At 43.6% G+C, this 24,662-nt stretch overlaps 1 protein-coding gene across 2 annotated transcripts; it reads left to right on the top strand.

Annotated features, from left to right (window-relative positions):
• Nucleotides 1-4,621: 4,621 nt before the first annotated feature.
• On the top strand, nt 4,622-24,197 carry brd1a (bromodomain containing 1a). Of its 2 annotated transcripts, none has more exons than XM_084050411.1 (13): nt 4,622-4,981; nt 7,302-8,694; nt 11,722-11,887; nt 12,486-12,614; nt 13,393-13,521; nt 14,673-14,985; nt 15,900-16,217; nt 16,988-17,695; nt 18,334-18,481; nt 19,696-19,829; nt 20,050-20,159; nt 20,785-20,939; nt 22,681-24,197. In XM_084050411.1, the coding sequence occupies exons 2-13, from the start codon at nt 7,322-7,324 to the stop codon at nt 22,862-22,864; spliced, it is 3,867 nt and encodes a 1,288-aa protein (XP_083906537.1). In that variant the 5' UTR covers nt 4,622-4,981; nt 7,302-7,321; the 3' UTR covers nt 22,865-24,197. The 2 variants fall into 2 exon arrangements, with proteins under 2 accessions (XP_083906537.1, XP_083906536.1); XM_084050410.1 differs by having other exon boundaries at nt 12,483-12,614.
• The last annotated feature ends 465 nt before the right edge of the window (nt 24,198-24,662 follow it).

The raw sequence follows: 24,662 nt of genomic DNA, 5'->3' as shown, positions 1-24,662 counted from the left end.
TGGAAGTACAAATTCACAATACAAGGTCTACTAAACTGGATAGCTCACTTAGCTTGTTTAAGATGAGATCCCCATGCACACAAATCATGATGACATATGAGACAGACAGATATACACTATACAGAATGGACCTTCAATAAAAGGACAGTATGGCTGTAAATGAGAGCCAATAACAACGTTGAATATCCATTATTACACACATGTTCTGTAATGTTTGTAATAGACCACACATTTACAACAGGAATTTGACATTGTAAATATATAGGTACACTAAACTAAATACGGTATACCATGGTACACATTTGTTAACCTGCGTAACATGATGTGATTTGAATTTCAATATTATTGTTAGTGTATCTTATTTTGAAGTGAAGGTGTCTGTTGGGTGGTCATGTGGTCTAGCTGTGGCTAACTTGACGCATTTTCGTGAACAGCGTCGGACGGAAGGAACCAGTGTTGCCATGTCCGCTTATTATAAGCGACTTTGGGCTTATCTTACTGTTAAGTCGCTTGTAAATATTGGTAGTTTGCGGGTTGCGGTTTTTGGGCTTGTTTCTTATGTGTGGTTGCTTATTTGGGCTGGTTTCCTAATGTTGTTTAAACCAGTGGCTCTAAAACATGTTCATGTCAATCAAGGACCCATAATACATATTAAATATTACATATTAAAATTATATTGTGCTAGGGAGTGGGACCCCCTGGGCTCCCCATACAAGATTTGCGTTGTTAGAAAATGTTCCTTTTTTATTTGAAAATAGGGTTGTGAGCTTCTAGATAGGCTATTTTCAAATAGCCGATGTATAGACCCCTTAACAGACGACGTCACACTGATGAGAACCAGTTTGCGCGCAACCAGTATGCGCGCAATGAAACCCATTCTATCAGCTCTCGCTAGGACGCGCCTCACTAGCCAACACACAAGAGGGGGTTGGGGTGTGCTGAAACCAGGGCACCCCGAAAAAACAGGTTGGAAATTGATTGCGTGAAACAATCACCTGTGCGCCCAGTCTAAATGTTAGTAAACAAATAATTGGTCTATATGTTTAAAGTGCTCATTGCCCATAGTCGCCTCATTTGGGCTTGTTTTCCTAGACCTTGTTGCTTGTTTCTCTCACAGAATCTGGCAACACTGGAAGGAATATGTTTTTCTTTTTTTTCTTCTATTTTATGACGTCACCGGGGTGTAGGGTCTTCAACATGGCGAGAGGAACAGGGAAATCAAAAGAAAACAAAACAAATTATTAAACACACATGAAAAAAATCATTCCTTCTCGGTTAGAAACGCGCTGCTGGAGCACTGCTGGATCGCCCTAATGATGAGTGGGCTAGTAGTGGCTGAGCTTTAATTAAAAACATAAATGTTATTTTTTTATTTAAAATAAACCGACGGGGTTTCTTGACACGAAGGTCCTCTCTCAGGGGCCCTCTGGTGGTCAAGGGTGTCTGTAAAAAAAACAACAACAACAACAACAACCTTATTGTCATTAATTGTTCACTTTACCATTTGTTTGGTTGGTTGATTGAATACTTTATTAACAGTTTTGTGTGATTCTTTTCCCCCATCTCTCTCAGCTAGGGGGTCCTTGGCCTGAAAAGGTTGAAGACCCCTGTGCTAAAAGGATTAAACCGAAGAAAGCAACAATGGCTTGTTCCCTTTGGGGTCCTGTGTATTCAATTCATCGAAACATACTATGCAAAAACATCATATAAACCAGTAAGAAAAATATGTAGGCCAATATGTAGGGGGGGGTGTTCTGGTGAAAAAAATGCTGAAATATTGTACCATAGACCCGTCAGGTTAGACATGTATTTATAGTCTAATTGGTGTTTTCTGGTCCCCCTGTGACCTGTGTATCCATTAATGATGACCCTGCATAGGCCATTAGGCCTGCATGTTTGACAAGCAGTCTCCCACCCACACATGCACACCAAACCATAAGGCCTGAAAATAAAGATCATGTCAAACCTTTATTGAATTTGTAAGTGTATTCACACATTTCTTGTGTTTATAATGAGGGTGGCATTTGTGTAAAAATAACAATAACAATAAATAAATAAATAATGATAATACGTTTTTGTGTGTACATTTTATTCATAAAAAAACAAAGACTCAAACAGTGTTGAAATAAACGGCAGCAGCTATTGTAGGTTGAGAAACTTCAACTAACTAATGTTTGATCATTCATCATGTTATTATGATTGTATTATTATTATAATGGTGGCTGTAAAGCAAAAAATAAAGCCATGTTTGGGTTTTATGCAATTTTCAACTTATCTGCAAGCCAGCTACCAAGCCACAGACCCATAGACACTGACAATGGTGGAAAGTACCTAATTACATTTACTCAAGTACTGTACTTAAGTAAGATTTTGAGGTACTTTAATTGAGTATTTCCCATTTTCAATACTTTTACTTCTACTCCACTACATCTCAGAGGCAAATAATGCACTTTACTCCAATACAATTATTTGACAACTTTAGTTAATAGTTACTTTGTAGATTTGAATTATTTACAAAACATACATTAACCACTTCGGCCCTATTTAAACTTTGGCTATTTTCAAAAGATTTGTATACATTTTATACATATGATACCTTGTGAAAGGTGATATTATGCATAATGAGTACTTTTACTTTTGGTACTTTAAGTATATTTTGATGCCAATACTTTTGTACTTATACTCAAGTACAGGACCCTAAATTGGGGTCCTGTACTTACTTGGGGTCCCCAATGGAAACAAGCCATAGTGCTTTCTTGGATTCAATCCTTTTAGCAGACCTTGAGTAGAACTGTACTTTCTGTGCCTTTTTGTAAACTGTTAATAAAGTATTCAATCAATCAATCAAAATTACATTTTAATTACCGTACTTTTACTTGTAACAGACATTACTACATTGCAGTATTGATACTTTAACTTTTACTTAAAGGACAACTTTGGTTTTTTACAACCAAGGTTTATATTTTAGCTTGTAATTAAAGTAAATAAATGATGAGTGTATTTTTTTTTTTCATTTACTGCTTTCTAAAGTTTTAGCATTTTTTGCGATATTTTTTACAGTGGGCAGGGGCATTCTGTCCGGTGGCTAAATATGCCTTTTTTACACAATAAAAAAGGTCCGGCTGTCTGAGATGGCCAGATGTGAGTTATTGGGGGCTAGAAGAGCTACTGTAAATAATAATAAAGAAAACGCCGGGTTAATGTGTTAAAAAAATACATATTTAGCCACCGGACAGAATGCCCCCGCCCACTGTGAAAACACTGTAAAAAAAGATTGTGAAAATTGCTAAAACTATAGAAAGCAGTAAATTTAATTTTTTTAACACTCATCTTATTTACTTTAATTACAATCTAAAACATAAACATTGGTTGTAAAAAAACAAAGTTGTCCTTTAAGTAAAATAAATTAGTACTTTTTCCACCTCAGCCCCTTAAGCGCAGAGCGAGCCCCCACCGTACTGGAGGGGGGGGGGCTTGGTGGTGGCTAGACGTCAAGTCGTTTTACGTTACGTTGGTTACGTTACGTCGCGTCGGGTGGGACGCATTGTTGTCAGCGTTGCCATGTCGGCCTTTTATAAGCGACTTTGGGCTTTTCTGTAAAGTTGCTTGTAAATATTGGTTAGTTGCGTTTTTGTTGGGCTTGTTTCTAAAGTATAGTTGCTTATTTAGGCTTGCTTCCAAATGTATTTTTATTATTATTATTCAAACCAGTGGCTCTCACATTTTCATGAAAATGTTTTGTGCCCAGGTGCATTGGTGTTGTTAGAAGAATGTTTCAAAAAAAGTTTTTTCCAAATGTTCCACATTTTAATCCAAGAGTTGTGAGCTTGTAGATCTGCTATTTTCAAATAGCCGATAAAGTGCTCATGCATGCGGACTAGTCGCTTCTTTTGGAGCTTGTTTTCCTAGACATGGTCAGTGGTGGAAAAAGTACTCAAATTCTTTACTTAAGTAAAAGTACCAATATTGCAATATAAAAATACTCTGTTACAAGTAAAAGTCCAGAATTAAAAATCTACTTGAGTAAAAGTACAAAAGTATTGGCATCAAAATGTACTTAAAGTACCAAAAGTAAAAGTACTAAATATTTGAAAAGCTCACAATACGTCGCGATGCGACGCGTTGTGAGCTTGTAGATCGGCTATTTTCAAATAGCCTAGGTATAAAATAGGTTTAAAGTGGTTAATGTATGTTTCATTATATCATAACTTACATCTGAAAAGTAACTACTAAGTTTTCAAGTAAATGTAGTGGAGTAAAAGTACAATATCTGCCTCTGAGATGTAGTGGAGTAGAAGTAAAAAGTATTGGAAATTAGAAATACTGAAGTAAAGTACAAACAAATACCTCAAAATTGTACTTATAAGTACAGTACTTAAGTAAATGTCCTTACTTGATCACACCACTGCATGTGACATGGTTGCTTGTTTCTCTCTCAAAAAAAATCTGGCAACACCGATTGTTGTGTTGGTTGGTTGGGGGATGAGCAGCACCCAGGAGTCAGAAAGAACAGAACAAACATAACGTACCACTACACACTACACACCATACACCACCACTACACACTACCGCTGCTGGAGCTCTGTGGCTCCACCGTGCTGCTGCTCTTCAGCCTGCACTACATTGTTGTCGGGCGGGACAGAGAGAGAACAACAAGAAGAAGAAGGAGAAGCCCCTGTCTGTCGCTGCTGCTCCCGTGAAGAGAGCGCCGTTCTACGGTCAACACTGTACAGTCGAACCCCCGGCCGAGGCCGCTTCTCGTCCCCCCGGCCTCCCGTTCGTTCGTTGTGTGGGAGAGAGAGAAGAGCCGCGGAGGGAGCAGCCCCTTGTTGGGCGGATGAGAACACGGTGTACGGAGCCACCCGCCACCGCCGAGGCCGAGGAGGAGGAGGAGGAGGCCGCTGCTCCGCTGCTGCTGCTGCCGCCGCGGGGCCCACCACCACCGCTCCGCCTCCGCTGCACTAGGAGAACCACAGCCCAGGTCGGTCGCTTGTTTTCGGGGTAGATCTCATCGTTGGAAGGAGTTCTGTTGGGTTCTTATGGCTGTGTGTGTGACTTTTCGTGCCTCTTGTCTGTTGTTGTTGCATTGATCCTGGAGGAGTGCGTTCTGCAAAACAAACCCAAAAAAATGCATGCAGGGAGGAAAGGAAAGGAAGAGAGAGCTGGTTGAATTGTTTTAATTTTGTTTTTGTTTGGACGCCATTTGCTCTGCGGGAAGGGGAAGGGGAGGCTAGTACACTAGCCGCTCCGCTAATGTTATTGTTAAAGAGCCCACAGTTTATAGGCTACTCTTCAGTGCGATGGTGGCCGCTTGTGTTAAAAAAAAAAAAGAACAGATCTACAAGTTTTTCAAAAGCTGTAGGTCTGTACTTTGTGGCCCCGTAATTAAGCTTTAGCTACTGGGGCCACCAGCAGTCTGTCATACTGGTTATAATTGCTTTATAACAACAGCCTCTGCAGCCTCTCTCCACCAAATGGCTCAGCACCAACACTAGTTACTACTCTGTATAGCAATGCTTCTCAAACTTTTAAATGTCGAGCTCTCCCCTTAACTCTGACAGTATGCAAATGGTACCAAATGGTCCCATTTGCATACTGTCAGAGTTACAGACTTGGAAAGGTCAATTTAGACCCCCGAAAGGAACCCAGAGAGAGCCTGGAATCCACTTTGAGAACCACTGCTATAGTACTAGTGTGGGTGGTGGCCTCCTCCTCCTTCCTTCTATGATGTTTAAATGCCTCAGCAACCCATTGATAAAATACTACTAACCAAGTTGCTGCTGACGGTTACAGTTACAGGAAACGCAACTTCTTTTTTGGCCCCCTGCCAAAGCGCCTGCTAATGCTTTTAACAGATTTCACCACCTGCTGCTGTAAGAATCTGACAATATATATTAATATCTATATCTATATATACTGTATATATATATATATATATATATGATTTAAAACATGAAACACTTTAATGGTGTTGGATATCTGCCTACGTTTGATTGGATACATTACATTACAGTCATTTAGCAGACACTTTTATCCAAAGCGACTTACAATAAGTGCATTCAACATAGGTAGGGAACAAAACTACTAATCACCAGAAGTCTTAAGTGCATTTTCTGTAAAAACAAGCAACCAAGAGTATACCTAGTGCTAAGGTAAAAGTGCAATATATCAGCTACCTACTTTCTTAAGCAGATGAGACAAAATAGTCAGACTTTATAAACTGCTGTCAAAAATCCACCAGCATTTGCCTGGTGGCAAGTGTGAATTTCTCATTCTGTATCAAAGATAATACAGTCAACATTTCTTCAATGGATCATCAAATGTTGATCTAGCCGAAAACAGTCTGTTGTTATTGTTTTACACAGACCTTCTGTTTGTCCCGTACCTGATTCACTGGAGTGGATGTGCATTTCTGAAATAAAGTTTATGTAGTGGTCACAACTGATTAGACCACAGCAGACATTATATATGTTTAAAAACACTTCCTTCATCAACAAATAAAGTTGCATGCAACTCTCATTGCCTGCGTTTAGGAAGTATGTTTGGTGTGAGCTGAGGCCAGCTTGTAATCTATGTCAGGATAAGATAAACAAGTAATGTTCTATTGTTCTGACTCAATGAAAAACAAGTGCAATGGCCGGTCGTGATGATTTACACCAAAGCGTAAATTCTCATGCAGAAAAAGGTCATTCCTTTGTTAAGTCGACAGCAGCATGCACTTCATGCATCGTGGCTGGTCTTATCTCGCTGTCACCGTGGGCAACCTGTTCTTATCTTCTGAACACAAGTTAAGCTCTCAGCCCTCTAATTACCCCCCTGACATGTTTGTTTTGTGACAAATTTAGCGCTATGCAAGCAGTGTGTGTGTTTAGTGTCCGCAAACCTGCACCGTAATATCTATGATGGCCCGTCTGTGCTGGCTCGATGTATTGGTGCTTTGTGAACGTAGGCTTTCATTTTGGTGAGTACGTGGTGGTCATGGTTGTATTAACCACTTTCAACCAGGTGTCCCTATTTTAGGAATGTCATAATAGGCAAAAAATAGCAGATCTACACGCTTGTAGATCGTCTATTTCCGCAGCATGACACCATCACATGACAAAGTATGAATGGGGCTTTAGAGGTTAAAGGGACAGCCTTAAAGACCAGCAACACAGCCTTTTACATTTTAAAAGATGGAAGGCGCCATGTAAACAAAAACTTGTAACGTGAGTTACGTGACACCTCAGCTGGTAGGAGATGGATGGATTTGTGAGAAAAAAAAAAATCCTTACCGCCTGTTAACGCATCTCTCTCCACAGCGACACCACGGCTCTTGAAGATGAGGAAGAAAGCTCGGCATCACCGGGCCCCGGCACCCCAGAGGTCGCCGTCGCCCATCATGCCGTCGCCCAACAAGCAGATCCTGACGTTCGCCGAGGCCAAGCGCATGGTGGAGATGGAGATCGACGGGCGCGTCCACCGGGTGAGCGTCTATGACCAGCTGGGCGTGATCTCGGACGATGATCCCATGGCCCAGGAGATGCTGGAGTGCACCAGCAACAAGGAGAATGCAGAGAAGCCTCAGAAGCAGGTCCTGCTGAGGTCCGTCCGGCTGAAGAACAGCCAGGAGAAGAGGAACGCTGCGTTGGGCATCACCGCCAGTGGCGACGGCCGGGGCGTGCCGGCGCAAGGCGCAGCGGGCCCGAAGCTGCCGGAGCCCAAGTTCCGCACCGTGGAGTACAACCTCCCGGCCGTCCCTAAGCGGCCGTCCGCCTTCTACAAGTACGAGGAGAAGACGGAGGAGGAGCTGGACGAGGAGACAGAGTACGACATGGACGAGGAGGATTACGCCTGGCTGGACCTGGTGAACGAGAAGCGGCGGAGCGAGGGCGTCAGCCAGGTGTCCCACAACGTGTTCGAGTTCCTGGTGGACCGCTTTGAGAAGGAGTCGCACCTGGAGGGCCTGGACCGGGCCGACGGCGAGCCGCACACGCCCATCGACGAGGACGCCGTCTGCTGCATCTGCGTGGACGGCGAGTGCCACAACAGCAACGCCATCCTGTTCTGCGACATGTGCAACGTGGCGGTGCACCAGGAGTGCTACGGCGTGCCTTACATCCCCGAGGGCCAGTGGCTGTGCCGCCACTGCCTGCAGTCACCCGCTCGGCCCGCCGACTGCATCCTCTGCCCGAACAAGGGCGGCGCCGTCAAGAAGACGGACGACGGCCGCTGGGGTCACGTGGTGTGCGCTCTGTGGGTGCCCGAGGTGGGCTTCTCCAACACCACCTTCATCGAGCCCATCGACGGCGTCCGCCTCATCCCCGCCGCCCGCTGGAAGCTCACCTGCTGCCTCTGCAAGCAGCGCGGCGTGGGGGCCTGCATCCAGTGTCACAAGGCCAACTGCTACACCGCCTTCCATGTCAGCTGCGCCCAGAAGGCCGGCCTCTTCATGAAGATGGAGCCCATCAAGGACGTCACGGAGACGGGAGAGCCCACCTTCTCGGTGAAGAAGACGGCGTACTGCGGCACGCACACGCCCGCCAACTGCGTCCAGAGGCCCCTCGCCATCTACGACGACGCCAAGCCTAAAAATGGACTGTGTAAGAAGGCCGGCAAGGTGGGAGGGGGCCGAGGGAGGTCGAAGAAGAAGAGCAAGCCGGAGCCTGAGGAGGACGCGGTACCCGCCGTTGTGCCTAATTTTCCCCCTCACAGGTAAGACCACTGATAACATGAAATATGGTGCAATATGTTGGATTTATGCAATTAGTACATTCATGTTGCTACTTGATTTTTTTTTATGTGCACTGTGAAATGAGTTGACAAAATGTTGTTTAGTTTTTTGCCCTTACTACTAGGTTCTCTATGGTCTGCTTCATGCAATTGATTCATGAACTTTAATATAAATATCATGTGGCAGCGAAGCCTAGTAAAAGTGTTTGCATTTTTATAAATCAAAGAATAAAGGTCAGCACAACAAGTGTTTAAAACACCGTAAATATTACAGATGGTACAACGTTTCGGCCACAGTTGGCCTTCATAATTTGTGACCCACCCCCTTTATATAGCTGTGGGTCACTCACAACACGTGACCATGGTGACTTATAGGGCAGAAGTAGGTTACTTTTAACACCATTCTGTGAATGATTACTATTGTGGTTATCCCACTACATTGACATACAAGTTTAAAGACATGTTAAGACATTTTAAAGCACAAGGAGGCACCAATACACACAGTGAAATGCATTCAGTCAAATGATCATGCTAGTAATCCGAACAAAGTCTGAAGTAAAGTCGTTGTGAAAGGAAGACTAGAAAAGTTCAGCTATTTGAGTCCAGTCAGTCCTTAAGGGTCACTTTATGTCTGGACTTAAATAGCTGAACTTGTACATTGTGCAAATATTATTGTACAATGTACTCTTTGTGCTCTTCAAGCATATTGCTTAAGTTTCAGGCACTAGTACAAAAATAAATAAAAACTCATACAAATTGTCAAACTTTAGAAATAATTAACATGTCTTTAAACTTCTTTCTTTCTTTCTTTTTCCTTTATTTATTCAGGGAAACCCATTGAGAGCAAGCTCTCTTTTTCAAGGATGCCCTGATAACAAACATTTGAATCACATTACAATGTCACAACTAATTTAACAATAAAGCAAAAAAGAAAAGCAGAAGCATAAAACAACATTAAAATAATCGCAAAAGGCGGTGAATCAGACAATACAGCGAGGACATGGATAACAACACAGTGATTTAAAAATCAGATGCAAATATACAGTGTAACATGAAACAGGTGCAGTCACTATGTAGTGTGTCCTCAACAAGCACCCTGAATGTCTCTATTGAGACAAATCGCACCAGTTCAGAGAGTCCTGAAGTTTGTTCCATTTGTCTGGAGCATAATACATGAATGCAGTTTTTCCTTGTTCACTGCTCTTACGTGGACTGGTATATCTAATGTGTGTTTGTGAACGTGTTGAGTGACCAGTAACCTTTCGTTCCAAAAGCGAGGATAGGTATAAAGGAAGTTTACCACACAAGGCCTTATAAATAAATAAAATACAATGTAAAATACAATCTCTACGAACTGCGAGAGATGGCCAACCCACTTTATCACTTGTATGTCAATGTGGTGGGATACCCACAATAGTAATTATTCATTCACAGATTGGTGTAAAAAGTAACCTACTTCTGCCCTAGCCTGGAAACCAGACGACTCTGCCAATGCAAAAAGAAAAAAGCCCTCTCCAGATTTAGTCTGGCCCCGGTTGTGATTGGATTTAGCTGCCCCGAAGTAGTGGGGCACCAATCAGGGCCCAGTATGCAAATATGGGGCGGGTTTATCACCAGAGGCATTTTTTAATCCGCCTCTTGGAAATGCATGTTCCACACAGAGATTCCAGACTAATATCTATAAAGTCACTGTGGTTACATGTTGTGACCCACAGCTATATAAGGGGGGTGGGTCACAAATGATGTCACCTGATGAAGGCCAACTGTGGCCAAAACGTGGTACCATCTGTAATATTAAACTAAACACTTAAGAGCAATGCTGTTGTGCAGACTTTTATTCTTTTGAACTGTCACTCTGTGTCCAGCACCAGCAACAAACTGGATGTGAGCAACCCCCTGTTCTGAACGTGCATTTGTATCTCCAAAGTGCTTTACAGTGTGCAATGAACATCGCATTCACCCACTGACAGCGGAGGCTGCCATGCAAGGCACCAACCTGCTCATCAGGAGTTAGGGAGCAGTTAGGGATTCAGTGTCTTGCTCAAGGACACTTCCGACACAGGAGGAGCCGGGCTGGGCATCGAACTGGGGACCTTCTGGTTCCCATCTCCTTAGCCACTGCCGTCTAGTAAACCACACTTAGAAAAAATCAGCACAGAGAAATTGTGAAATGTACTTAAGTTCTCTGTGTTACTGTTAAATTCTAACAACTCGCAAGACATTTTAATTCTAAAAAGGTCTTGCAGGCAGGACTTAAGTGAAGTTTACAGACTAATCTTTTACCGGCACATTGAAAGTGCATGTCTCTCTCTACTTAGGACACAACTTGTTGTATTGTCTGACAGAGCGGTTAAAGGTAGGGTAAGTGATTTTCTTTGGTTAAAATAAGTGTTAAATAGCTCTATATTCTGATAGTACTCATTGCTATAGAGTGTTTGTTCAGTAAAAGGAGTCTCCTTGTCTCTCCAGCTCTTTATAAAACAGAAAATGCATTTTTGTTTCAGTTTCATTTCCAATTTTATCCAATCAGGATAGAGAACTCAATCCGGATATAGATTAAACAAGTGAAATTGGAAGTGATGACACTAAGAAATGAGCAGACAAAATTGGAACTGGAACACTATAAAAATGAAGCTTAAAAATTGGTACTTTCTCCTGATTGGCTGCGATTTTGACACCTACCGGAAAATGTATTTTCTGTTTATTAAAGAGCTGGAGAGACATGGAGACATCTGTTACTGAACAAACACTCTATAGCAATGATTACTATCAGAATATAGTGCTTAAACCTTTTAACAAAATACCTTTTGTTTTAACCCAAAAATATCACTTACCCTACCTTTAACACATTTTAAACAAAATGTTACTTAACCACTTGAACCCTAGTGTCTCTCTATCCTGTGGGGCTAACCAAAGGTGCCCCATTCTACTTCTGAAAACGGTTTACATTGGGATTTCACAGACACAGAGGAGAGGCATTTCTTGCTCACATCTGTCTTCGTCCTCCAGGTTGAACACCATTCTCAATCAGGTGTCCATTCAGAAGAAGAAGTCATTTGTGGAGCTGGTGTTGAACTACTGGTCACTGAAGAGACAGTCGAGGAACGGCCTACCTCTGATCAGACGCCTGCAGACCAGCCAGCAGTCCCAGAAGACCACACAGACGGACAGTCCAGTGAGTCCACACACACACACACACACACACACACACACACACACACACACACACACACACACACACACACACACACACACACACACACACACACACACACACACACACACACACAGACACGATATTAAAGCCATGTTGAAGTGTGAGTCGTATAGTTACTTGGGTGTGATATAATACGAGACCAAATATTGTCCATCATGTCTATCTGTTGCTTCTGTGCTCCATGAGCGAGGAGCCAAAGTAGTGATTCCTTTCTCTAGATTTGTACACCCAAGAAATGTTGACATTTAGCAAATTCCGACGAACAAACCTGATGCCAAATGGTGCGTGGAAGAGTATTAAAAAAAATGTTTTTCAAGATTTTTCAAAAATAGCAGATCTACAAGCTCATAGCGCGGCACTCGGTGCCGCGCTATGAGCTTGTATATCTGCTATTTTTGAATAGCCAAAGAAGTCTTAAAGTGACACAGATGCGTTCCAGGTCTTAATGGGTTAAGCCCTATTTTATGCAAGCTCCTATAATAACATGGCCAAAAAAGTTGTTGATATTCTACTATTTTGGTTCTTTTGGCTGTTCTTCTGTCCGGGTGTCCAGAAGCAGAACGAGGAGGAGAGCAGGGCTCTGAAGGAGCAGCTGAAACAGTGGCATCGTCTCCGCCACGACCTGGAGAGAGCTAGACTGCTGCTGGAGCTCATCCGCAAGCGAGAGAAACTCAAGAGAGAAGAGGTACGGAGAGCAAGCTAGAACTGAGACGCTTGTAACTAAAGGATCTCTGGTTTGATCACTGCAATGCCTAAAACCAATTTTTTTGCTTTGGCAAACACTTGTGAACAAAACCTTTGGCTGGAATAACTTTCCGTTTTTAAAATGTATATTAATTAGGCTTAAATTGGCAGCTACACGTTGACTCCAGTGTTCTGGAACAGGACACAAAATACATAAGTTACCATAAGTTTATACATACATTGTTAGTTGTCATTTATGGCAAAAATACCAGACTTGCAAGCTTATTACGTGTCTCATTGGAAGCTTGTAAATCTGCTATTTTCGCTATTAAAACACCTCCTGGCCTTGAGCAATAAACTAAAACTGCTCCCCAAGCGCCCCCAGGTGGCAGCACACTGCTACTAATAGTCAGGACATGTCAAATGCAGAGAATGTATTTCTCCTTGGGGATCAATACAAGTTGATGACTGGGGAAATGTGACACAATATGTACCTGTAAATAACTATGGCCGTTATACATAGTGCAGTGTATCAGACTTGTAACAAGATGTGTGCGCAAAATAATGTAATATACATGTATGGTATATACATACAATATGAACAAGATGTATACAGTAAGAAAGTTCAGTGAGTCTAGGATCACAGTATAGAAGACAATAGTCTTATCAAGGGAATTCAAAATATAATGTTCAACAAAACTGCTGGTGAAAAGATGGAGAAGAGACTCTGGTTATAATCTCTCACTCTGTCTCTGTCTGTCTGTCTGTCTGTCTGTCAGATGAAGCTACAGCAGACCCTGCTGGAGATCCAGTTGTCTCCGTTCAGCATTCTTCTCAGGACTCTACTGGATCAACTCCAGGAGAAAGACCAGGCTAAGATCTTCTCCCAGCCTGTCGACATCACAGAGGTGAACTTACCCATAACCACTCTGTTGTCAGAAATGGTCAAAAATAGCCCAAAAATAACTACTGGTTGGAGGTGGTCTACCTACAGTACTACTTCCATTGAGATATTTAGATCCTGGTGTCGGTTAGGACACCTGGTAGTTGGCAAGTAGTACTGCAAGCTCATAAGCCCAATTTCCCCCCTGACCAAGTGGGGATTGCCTCTTAATCCTTTAAAATGCAAAATATGGTCATGGCTTGGAAGGATTGTTAACTGAGTGGCACAGAAAGTTGGCCTAGAAAATGTGATGATACATCTCAAGGGGTTTATCCTTTCAATAAAGCTACATTATTATTATTTCATTTTAGACTCTGGTTCAAATCCCAAGTAGGACATGTGCATCTGTCCACAGCAGACACTGTCAAAAACGGTACTGTATATAACCTGATTTATACTAGTTGCACACCGACAATAACAAGCTCACAACACGTTGCATCATGCCTCGTCACTAGTACGAAATCTTAAACATTTCCGGTCTCCTAAGTGGGCGTGATTACCCTACGTGTACAGTTTGATGTCAGATCTCGCAAATGTCCTATGATCACTGTTGCTAGATTTCGCGAGAGTGTGTTACTGACACAGACTGGTCTCAATCAAAGATCATTTCCTCCTGATTTGTCTGTCTGAAAAATTACATTTTAATGTCAAAATGTTCTGAACATAATGTGGCTTGTGAAGAATGGGTCCAACATTTAGTTCAGTGACCACTGTGTTCACATTCACTTCTTCCATTGGAATGAATAGACTCGAGACCTACTCCTAGTATCCTAAAGGGACGAGCACCCACGTCACACAGATATAGGAAGTCAAGCGAAGTTTGAGAGTCTTGTTTTGTATTGTCTTTGGCCTTATGCAGCCTGCCATGTTTTTAATGCTGCTGTTTTGAACCTAAAAGGGAAAACAACAAAATGGCGAAATTATCAAATCTAAAATGCTTTGCACTGTGCCAGACAGCACACTGTGAGCTTGTAGATCGATAATTTTTTTTCTGAAATTTTAGATCTGTTTTTTCAGTGCTAGCTTGTGGATTGACTTTTTTGTGCTATTTTTAACATGTTAGGGATACCGGTGTTAAAGTGGTTAAATAATGTCTTCCCTCCCGTCTCCTGCTAGGTTCCAGACTACGTGGACCACATCAAGCAGCCCATGGACTTCTCCACCATGCGCCAGCGCATCGACGCCCAGGTCTACAGCAGCCTGGACCAGTTCGAGGGCGACTTCAACCTCATCGTGAGCAACTGCATGAAGTACAACTCCAAGGACACGTACTTCCACCGGGCCGCCGTGCGGCTCCGCGACCAGGGCGGGGCGCTGTTCAGGAAGACGCGGCGCGACGTGGAGCGCATCGGCTTTGACACGGAGAGCGGCATGCACCTCCCTGAGGCGCCCAAGGTGGAGGCGCAACCGGCCTTTTCCTGGGAGGACGGTAAGAAGATTGTTTTGCAGCCAGTGATGAGACACAGAGCGTCAGACAGACTAATGGTTTGGATATTTGTTATAGAGCTACTTCACGGGTCCCCCGATTACGAAAATACCCGACAGGAGCCGAGACCCGTACGCGTCCGCATCCGTGTTTTACCATAATGACCCGGACCCGGGTCGGTTCCGGTTCTATTATCTCGGACCTCGGGTCTGTTTATCATTATGTGTAATACCGAATAATATTTCGAAAAGACCCGTGCTGAGCACTGATCGGTAGAGAAAAAGCATGAAGTGCTATGATGATTACACTGACCTGGGATCAGAATACTGCAGCGCAGCAATATACAGGGGAACAAAGTTGAGCCACGCATGCTGTCAGTTCAGTGAGAGCGGAGAGCACAGACTCAGAGCAGGGTTATGCGATTCAAATCAATATCACAATTATTTCCAACTTTTGCCTCTATTACGATTAACACATTGTGTGCCAGAGGTTTATTAAAATAGGGTACGTTCAGTGCCTGCATATCTTCCATCCACTTACGTTGATATGTTTCGTGCTGTAGAAGCCCCGATGTGGAAGTGCATGTAAACAATGTCCGGACCGTTTACGGCACATGACGCATGGATTCTCAAAAACGGTCCGGACCGTTTATGGCACTCAATGTGTTAATGAGCCATTATTAAAAAACAAAAAACAACAACGAGGGAGCTTGTACATCGGCTATTTTTGTACGCCACCATTGTACAACAAAGTATAAAACCGGTTCAAGTGATTAGTCAGACTAATTGATTTAGTTGATTATAAAAATGTATTAAATCTATGATGCATATAAGGAAAAACTATTAGGAAAACAAAACCTTGCTTCTCGATTATTCAGTTTTAATATCCAATGACTCTTCCTCTGTGAACCCTCCCAGTGGATCGTCTTCTGAAGCCAGCCAACCGGCAGCACCTATCCCTGGACAAACAGCTACATCAGCTGCTGGAGAAGTTCGACATGACTTGCTCCATGAAGAACAGCCCGTCACGGAGCAAGCGCCTCAAGCTGCTCAAGAAGACCATCAACGACGTCCGCAACGAGATGAGCCTGAAGCGAGTCCTGCCCTCCCACCACCGCCACCATCATAACCACCATCACTCCTCTTCCTCCTCTCTTTCCGTTTCATCCCGCCCGGCTCCAGTGTCAGCCAATGAGGAGAGCATAAAGACCAACGGACACAGCCCAGACGATGAAGGTCTGTATCACAACAAAAACATTTCTCTCATATATATATATAAGGGATGCACCGATATATCGGCCACATATCGGTATCGGACGATATTTGCCGTTATGTCATATAGACAGGTTTCCTGTTAGTAAACATTGAGAGGAATATGACCGCGCAGCTGCGGGGGGAAGCCTATGGGTGCGTTTGGAAATTACGCACCGGAGCACACTCGCCTATTAGTTTGTATTGGCCAGTGCGCTCACTGCCGCTCAGGGCTGTATTTTCGAACGCGCCTTCCACCCCCAGGCATGCGCAGATTGCGCATTCTGCTCTGTGATGACGTCGCTCGGAAACCTGTCTATTCAAGGGCTTTTTTTTTACTAACTCTAGTCACTTTCAGTTCAGCACAGCTGAGGTCTGTGTATCACTGTCCAGCTGACGCTCGTTGACGCTCGTTAATGTTACTTGCATCAATGTATGTGGATTGTGCTGTTTTGTTTTCTAAACATTCAGTAATATTTATTCGGCCTTATATATGCCTTTCTTTGCCATATTCGGGCCGAATATATTCAGTGGCCGAATATTCGGTGCATCTCTTATGTATATATGTATGTATATACATTATGTAATATCAATGCAGAATCATCCATGTCTGCATTGCAATGTGTCTTATAATCGATTAATTTCCACACCAGTGTAAAGCACAACTGGTTGGTGGAGACATAAAACCACGTTGACATACAGTGTTTCTAGTTCAATGGTTTAAAGACTGTCTGTCTGTGTGTTTCCTCCCACAGGGGACAAATCTCTGCCCCCCAAGCTGGAGCCGTCAGACTCCATACCACCCCTCATCCACCCAGATGGAGACCCTGAACCCCCCACACTCAAGCCCATCGACTCACCCCCCGACTGCCACCGCAAAACCCCCGACAAGCGGGTCAAGTTCGACGGAGGGAAGGAGACGCCAGACCCCATCTCCTCCTCTCCTCCTGCGCTTCCCGCTCCCCCCGCGGCCCCTCTCCCGCCACAACGCCTCAACGGACACTCTCACTCCCACTCCAAGAATGCCTTGCTGAAGGGCGACGTGAGCGTGGTCGCCACGTCCACGCTGGCCGAGCCCACCCGCACGGTCAGCCGGCGGACGGCCGTGCTCTTCCGCAAGTCCAAGACGGCCACCGCCGCCGCTCCCATCCCCCACGCGGCCCGCAAAGGCTGCCGGGGGGACAGTAGCGGAGGGGGAGGGGGAGGGGGGACTGCGGGCGGCGGAGGCGGAGGCGTGGGGCCAGACGGAGGTGGCGCTGACGGGAAAAGGGCCAAAGAGGAGGCGGACGCGGAGGAGGAGGAGGACGCGCTGGGCTCCAAGACCTTCCTGTCCGTGGTCATACCGCGGCTGGAGAACCTGCTCCACGGCCGCAAGAGGAGACGCGGAGGAGCCGGCGAGGGGGATGGTGCCGAGAGGGAAGGCGAAGCGGAGGGGGAGTCCCCGGTGAAACGCATCGATACGGGTGAGCAAACGGTCACATGTTAACGAGACATACTTAACAGAGCGTTAAGCCCTGTTTGCACAGGACCAGTATTACATGTAATTTAGAAATGATCCCGATTGTCTGTGTTTTGCATTCGCCCAGGATAAGCAAGTCTGTGTTTTACTTGAATCTACTGTCATTAGGCTATCGCGCTGGATATGATCAAATATTACCTTTTGTATTTACCTTTGTTTTTAAAGATTCATAAAAAAATCATCCTTAGCTACTGCCAGTCATCCTTCTTCTCACCGTCTTTTGAGATTCTGCTCCTCTGATGGATTTAAGCTTGTTCTTTCTGTGAATGGGTCTTGAGTAGAGATCGATAGACCCTCACTACAATTGACTATTTCAACCCGAGCCCGATGGAACCCGACCCGGCCCAACGGGTTTGGGCCGTAACATTTATGCAAATTGGTCGGGTAGTGTTCTGGTTGTGAAAAATAAGTAGTTTGAAAGGCCTCTGTAGGCCGCACCTCCAAAAGCGCTTTCACTTCTGCCCATAGTCAGACTTACCCTTTAACTTAGCTTCATTTAACTGTTGGTTTCCCACTGCATGTGCGTTAGTTTGGGGTCATTCCTGAATCCTCTTGACTCCCGCTGCTTCGTCTCCTCTTCAGGCCTGTCTAATGGCTTTCTGGAGGAGGAGGAGGAGGAGGAGGAGGAGGAGCACAAGGAGCTGCAGGCCAGTAGACCCCTGGAGCCGAGGAGACGCTGTGCGTCGGAGTCTTCCATCTCGTCCGGCAGCAGCCTGCCAGGCAGCACCAGGTACTGACGTATTTATGTCTATGGGACTAACCGACACACAGTGGTGGAAAAAGTACTTGAGTAAAAGTACAAAAGTATTGGCATGAAACTTTACTTAAAGTACCAAAAGAAAAAGTACTCATTATGCAAAATGTCCCATTTCAAGTTTTCAAATGTATAACGATCTTTTGAAAATAGCCGATCTACAAGCTCACAATGCGACGCATTGTGAGCTTGTAGATCTGCTATTTTCAAATGGCCAAAATGTATATAGGGTTGATTTGGTTAATGAATGTTTTGTTATAATAATCAAAATCTACAAAGTAACTAGTAACTAAAGTTTTCAAATAAATGTAGTGGAGTAAAAGTACAATATTTGGAAATTGGATATACTCAAGTAAAGTACAAATACCTCAAAATTGTACTTAAGTAAATGTACTTAGTTTCTTTCCACCACATCCGACACACCTTCACCAATGTGTAATTTATACTCCATCGTACCATGGTGTCGCATGGATCTTCAAGCTGGATGAACTTTTCAGTGTGTGTGTGTGATGTTTAAAGGTTCCGGTTCCTATTTGATAGTGATGGCACCAGATTAGGCAATACAAATTTTGTAAAGCTCAATTTATAAGCCCAACAGTGTCACTTTCTGACAGGAACTGATCTTAAGACTTAAGTCTGGATAGTCTGAAAGTGTATATCAAATGAATACAGTATTGGTTAATATGTAACGTTTAGAACCCTGACCTGCTGTGAACAGCAGGTAGTCGGTACAGATTAGGGTTCCCGACCTTTACACCTCAAAAAACTACTTTTAATGATTGTAGGTAATCAATGAAAATGTACAGTGTACTTGCATGGCAGTACATTTGTATTCCGTAAAAATAATATAATAATTGTAAAAGATTGTAAAAGATTTCCCACAACTTTCCCTTGAAGGAGTCGTTTTTTTCAAGATCTCAGCCTACAGTATAAAAGGATTTCATCAGTAAATATGGGGGTCAAAGCCCCCACCGTCTATGAGTTATGTAAATAACTAGTTAACCCATTAAGACCTGAGGCGATTCTTAACATTTTTTTCTAAATCCTAATGTTCAAGATTTTTCAAAAATAGCAGATCTACAAGCTCATAGCCAAAGAAATCTAAAGTGACACAGATGCGTTCCAGGTCTCAATGGGTTAAGATGTTGGCAAGTGTCTGATTTGGTTTGTTTGTTATATTTTTCTCCCAGCACCACCCTTAGTCTTCCAAAATGCGGGAAGGGGAAACCCGCCCTGGTCCGGAGGAGCACTGTGGATGACAAAAGCGAACTCATCGCTTGCATCGAAAACGGGAACTTTGCGAAAGCCGCTCGGATCGCTGCCGGTGAGTAAGGAGTACCAGACGCTGGTGTATTTTAAACTGTAAAATGTATAGTACATCACCAGGAGAGTTTGTCCGTATTGCGAGTTTGGTCTTTTTGCAGCATTTTGAGAGCCTATTAGTCAGGAACTGTAATTTACCAGGCTAAGGATCATGAGTGCGCTTACATTTCTGCGTGTGCTCAATGTAAACTTTCTTCTGGTTGTTGTCTCTTCTTCTATAGAGGTGGGCAACAGCAACATCTGGATGCCCGCTAGTGCTGCAACGATTGCACTGGAGCCCCTAAAGCTTGTTTGGGCCAAATGTAGTGGATACCCCTCTTACCCTGCCTTGGTGAGTGTGTGACTGTGTGCTAATGGGGGCGTGTCAGCTAATCAGGGAATGTATTACATGAATGTCATCAAAAACTGTAAATTCCAGCTGGCTTCTACAGTGTGTGCTTGCGAAGAAGACTGTTGACGCAAAAGACTTGTGGCAGTTGTCATACACTACTCCTAAAACGTGTGTCTTCGGTTGTGTTTGGTTTGAAAACATTGAACTAGCTTCTCCAATAGGTGGCAGCCTTTCATTATAAACCATCTTACGATACAAGGTAAAAGCTTGTATTGAAAGGACAGACTGAATGCATATGTCCGAATATGTCTAGAAACTGATGCAGTTGCTCAGACAGGCGTTGATGTACTCGTTTGAAACCAGCACACTTGTAAGCATTCACATGGCGAGCGACGCCATTGTACCATGAAGTATAAGATATACGTAACCCTCGCCTCTGTGGACTTTTTTTCCTTAAAAAGAAGTTCTTAAAAACTCACTTATTCAAACCACTTTTCATTTTTTATTTCAACGGCTGATTGGTTAAATGACGATTGTTTTATTTTTTTCTTCTTATTTCATTATTGACATGCTCTAAAAATAAACTTTACTTACTTACCTCTACCCACCGCCCCCCTTTGTACAGATTATAGACCCCCACATGCCCCGCGTGGGCTGTCAGCACAACGGGGTGTCCATCCCCATGCCTCCCATGGACGTGCTTCGTGTCGGCGAGCAGATGCAGATCAAGGCCGAAGAGAAGCTCTTCCTCGTCCTCTTCTTCGACAACAAACGCAGCTGGTGAGTGCCACGTAAAAGCCATGTAACCTCCATCGACGCCTCTCCTGCCGCTCATTATTACAACTGCTACTGCTACTGCTACTGCTGCTAACACTATTACTACTACTGCTACTAACACTATTACTACTACTCCGCTGCGCTCTGATGACGGCCCTTGGCCGACGCGCGTAAGCTTTACGTTTATTGGTGTGCGCCAATAAAAGAAAAGTGGTAATGTGAGTACTTTGTCCTCTATTGACTTGAAGTTTGGGGTGTGCTACCTTTTGAGTGTTTTTGATATGTATACTGGATTTTGGGTTGAGAAATCCCACTGTTGAGGCACAACCTCTTTTTCTACCTCTCTATTAATAATAATAAATTTTATTTATAACACACATTACATTTTTGCAAACCTCAAAGTGCTACAGGGTTTAAAAACATTGGCACACAACAGCAAAGTCAACCAAACAACTACATGGGACCCTACTTCACTATTACTGCTGCTACTATAACTACTTATACTATTACTAACTCTACTATTATTAACACTACTTATACTATTAATAACATTACTATAACTACTAGTGTTGCTACTAAAAGATGACAAAAATCACATTCCATTCCGGTCTTTAAATGTACCCCTATTGTTTTAGGCTATTACAATAGTATGTGCACATTGTGCTTTTATCCTCTCTTTCATTTAATCCATGGACACTGTAAATATTCACGTATTTCAGTTTTGTAATGTGCGAGTATGAAATAAACAAACATTAACCTTAAAGGTAGGGTAAGTGATTTGCATTGGTTAAAATAAGTGTTAAATAGTTCTATATTCTGATAGTACTCATTGCTATAGAGTGTTTGTTCAGTATTAGGAGTCTCCTTGTCTCTCCACCTTTTTATTAAACAGAAAATGCATTTTCGTTTCATTTTCAGTTTCATTTCCAATTTTATCCAACCAGGACAGAGAACTCAATCAGGATACAGATTAAACAAGTGAAATTGGAAGTGATGACACTAAGAAATGAGCAGGCAAATTTGGAACTGGAACACTATACAAATTAAGCTTAAAAATTGGTACTTTCTCCTGATTGGCTGATATTTTGACACCTACCGAAACATTTATTTTCTGTTTATTAAAGCGCTGGAGAGACAGGGAGACATCTGTTACTGAACAAACACTCTATAGCAATAATTACTATCAGAATATAGTGTTTTAACCTTTTAACAAAATACTTTTTGTTTTAGCCAAAAAATATCACTTACCCTACCTTTAACTTGCTTACCAACTACTACAGCCCCTCCAATTGTCTAGTTTTTGACTGGGATACGAATCCCAGTTCAACAAAGATGAGGAGAAAGTGACGTTTGCGCGACCCTTTGATTTTTGGGCCGATTGACAGCCAATGATATGCTTGCAAATGTTCCCATGCTCTGGGCGGGCGTGTAAGCGAGCCACAGCGCTCCTCAGAGCGGACACAGGCGGCTTTCACTGGCCGGTGCTGGGAACAGAATAGTCTTTCTATACCAACTATTCGTGGTAGCCGATAAATAGATCACGTAGTTGTTCAGTATTGATTAGTATTGCCTATACAGCCTCTTTGTTTTCGCTGTGTCCACTCCCCCGGCTCGCACAAATAAAAAGAGTGTCGGAAAGGGTTCATGTATTAAATTACAGCCCGGTAACAACCCGGTATCCAAGGCACACATAGCATGTATGTCATTTGTTCTTGTTTTATGGACGCTGTCCCCCTCCTCGCAGGCAATGGCTATCTAGATCCAAGGTGGTTCCTCTGGGGTTGGACAAGACCATAGACAAGATCAAGATGATGGAGGGCCGCACGTCCAGCATCCGCAAGGCCGTCCAGATAGCCTTCAACCGCGCCATGAACCACCTGAGCATAGTGCAGGACGAGCCTATCAGCGACCTGAGTGATGTGGACTGAAAGACACACACACACACACACACACACACACACACACACACACACACACACACACACACACACACACACACACACACACACACACACACACACACACGTTTGTATTACTTTACTTGTGAGGACATATATTTTAGGATAGCAATTTTATGAATGCCATTGTTTTTTTTAAGCTGTTTTGAAGCTGAAAATAGCCGCTCTGCAAGCTCGCACTGCGACGTGTTGTAAGCTTGCAGATCTGCTACTTTTGGAGCGCGACACAGCCGCCCCTAAATAGATCAGGCATTAAATTGAATCCTAGACCCCTAAACCTAAACTCTAAATGCCTAATCCTAACACTAACCCCAACACGATTCTTTTCTTAATGGTAAGCCTAACTCTTTCACCATGAATAAAACAACTATCTCATGAGGACCAGGAAAATTGTCCTCACACTGTCTGTTCCAGTACACTTGTGGGGACATTTGGGCCTCACAAGTATAGTAATACAAGCACACACACGTCTTACTCCTCAACCGTTTTGCTCACAGGCCTGGCCTGTACCTCTCTGATATCAGCTACCTTATTCTTCTGACTCTGTCTCTGCAGAGGACTCTAAAAACGTGTTTACTGGACAGCCGTCATGGCCGCCCCCTGGTGTCCGTTCCCTTACATACACTCCTCTCAAACTGGCCGGACGTTGACCCGGTTGCTGCTTAAAACGAATGTTCCAGTCTGTCCTTCTATCTCCTGACTGTGCCGAGAGACTGCTGCCATGTGTCTTCACAGCTGTGCTGAACACCGCTGTGTTCCTTCCTTAACCACTCCGCCGATCCCCTCGCGCCTTCACGCACCACTCCTCCACCATCATTTCAACTCATCCCGTCAAGGCGGCCTGCTCCGTATCCATTATGTGTGTTCAGTTATACTTTTAAGTGGAAATTGATTGAGTCTGTCAGGCCGTGCGATGTTCAAAGCTTTGGAGCAGGGTGGGAAATTAACGTTGTACGTTGCGGCCCGATGCGGCTACGTTTTTGTCTGTGGCCGGCCGGCAGGTTTATTCTCACATGTACACCTACTCGACCAGCCACTGTGGTAGGTCACCAACTACCAAGTCTGTCCTACACTGCAGAATCCTTGTTGTTAGAGGGGACATATTTTGCTTTAACTTATTTCCTGTCATATCGACACTGTCGGGGGAGGCTGAACTCAGGTGCTGCATAAAGTATAAGCCAGTATAAGACTAGTCCATATACCCAGGATGTGTGCACCCAAACTATGTACAGACTTGAGTCTGGCACTAGAGGTCCCACTGCACATAATAGTGCTAATAAACAGCTTACATTTCTGAAAAGTTCTCTGCTTCAATGCATTTGAAGATACCAACCCACTGAGGAGAAAAATGCATGAGAAGAACAGCCACAATTAATTCATTAATTGAGTGAGAGTTATACAAATAATAAACCGCTTAAATTTTGGGAAATTGGCTTCCTCCCTGCCTTCCTCACTCCCTACCTCCCTGCATTGGTGGTGACATGGCTGCCTTCCAAGCAGTTGACCCGGATTCGTTGACCCGGTCAACGCAAAAAAATCTTATGGACCACAATGGCAACAATCCCTCCCTCTGGGGCCTTTTGTGTTCTCCTTTTAGCATAACCTTTGACTGTACTACCTGTACTGTTGACAAACCTGCACTGTTAACAAAACCTGCTTATAAAGTATTCAATCAATCAATCAATTCATATGCCAATGGCCATTGACCATGTGCAAGTTCAGATCAATTGGTCAACCCACTGAGGAGACAGAATGATGGACAGAGGTT

The sequence above is a fragment of the Gymnoscopelus microlampas genome, assembly GCF_963454915.1.
Source record: "Gymnoscopelus microlampas genome assembly, chromosome: 23".
In the NCBI taxonomy this organism is placed as follows: Eukaryota; Metazoa; Chordata; class Actinopteri; order Myctophiformes; family Myctophidae; genus Gymnoscopelus; species Gymnoscopelus microlampas.
Note: the sequence above shows the minus strand (reverse complement) of the source record. Positions and strands in the feature narration are given on the sequence as shown.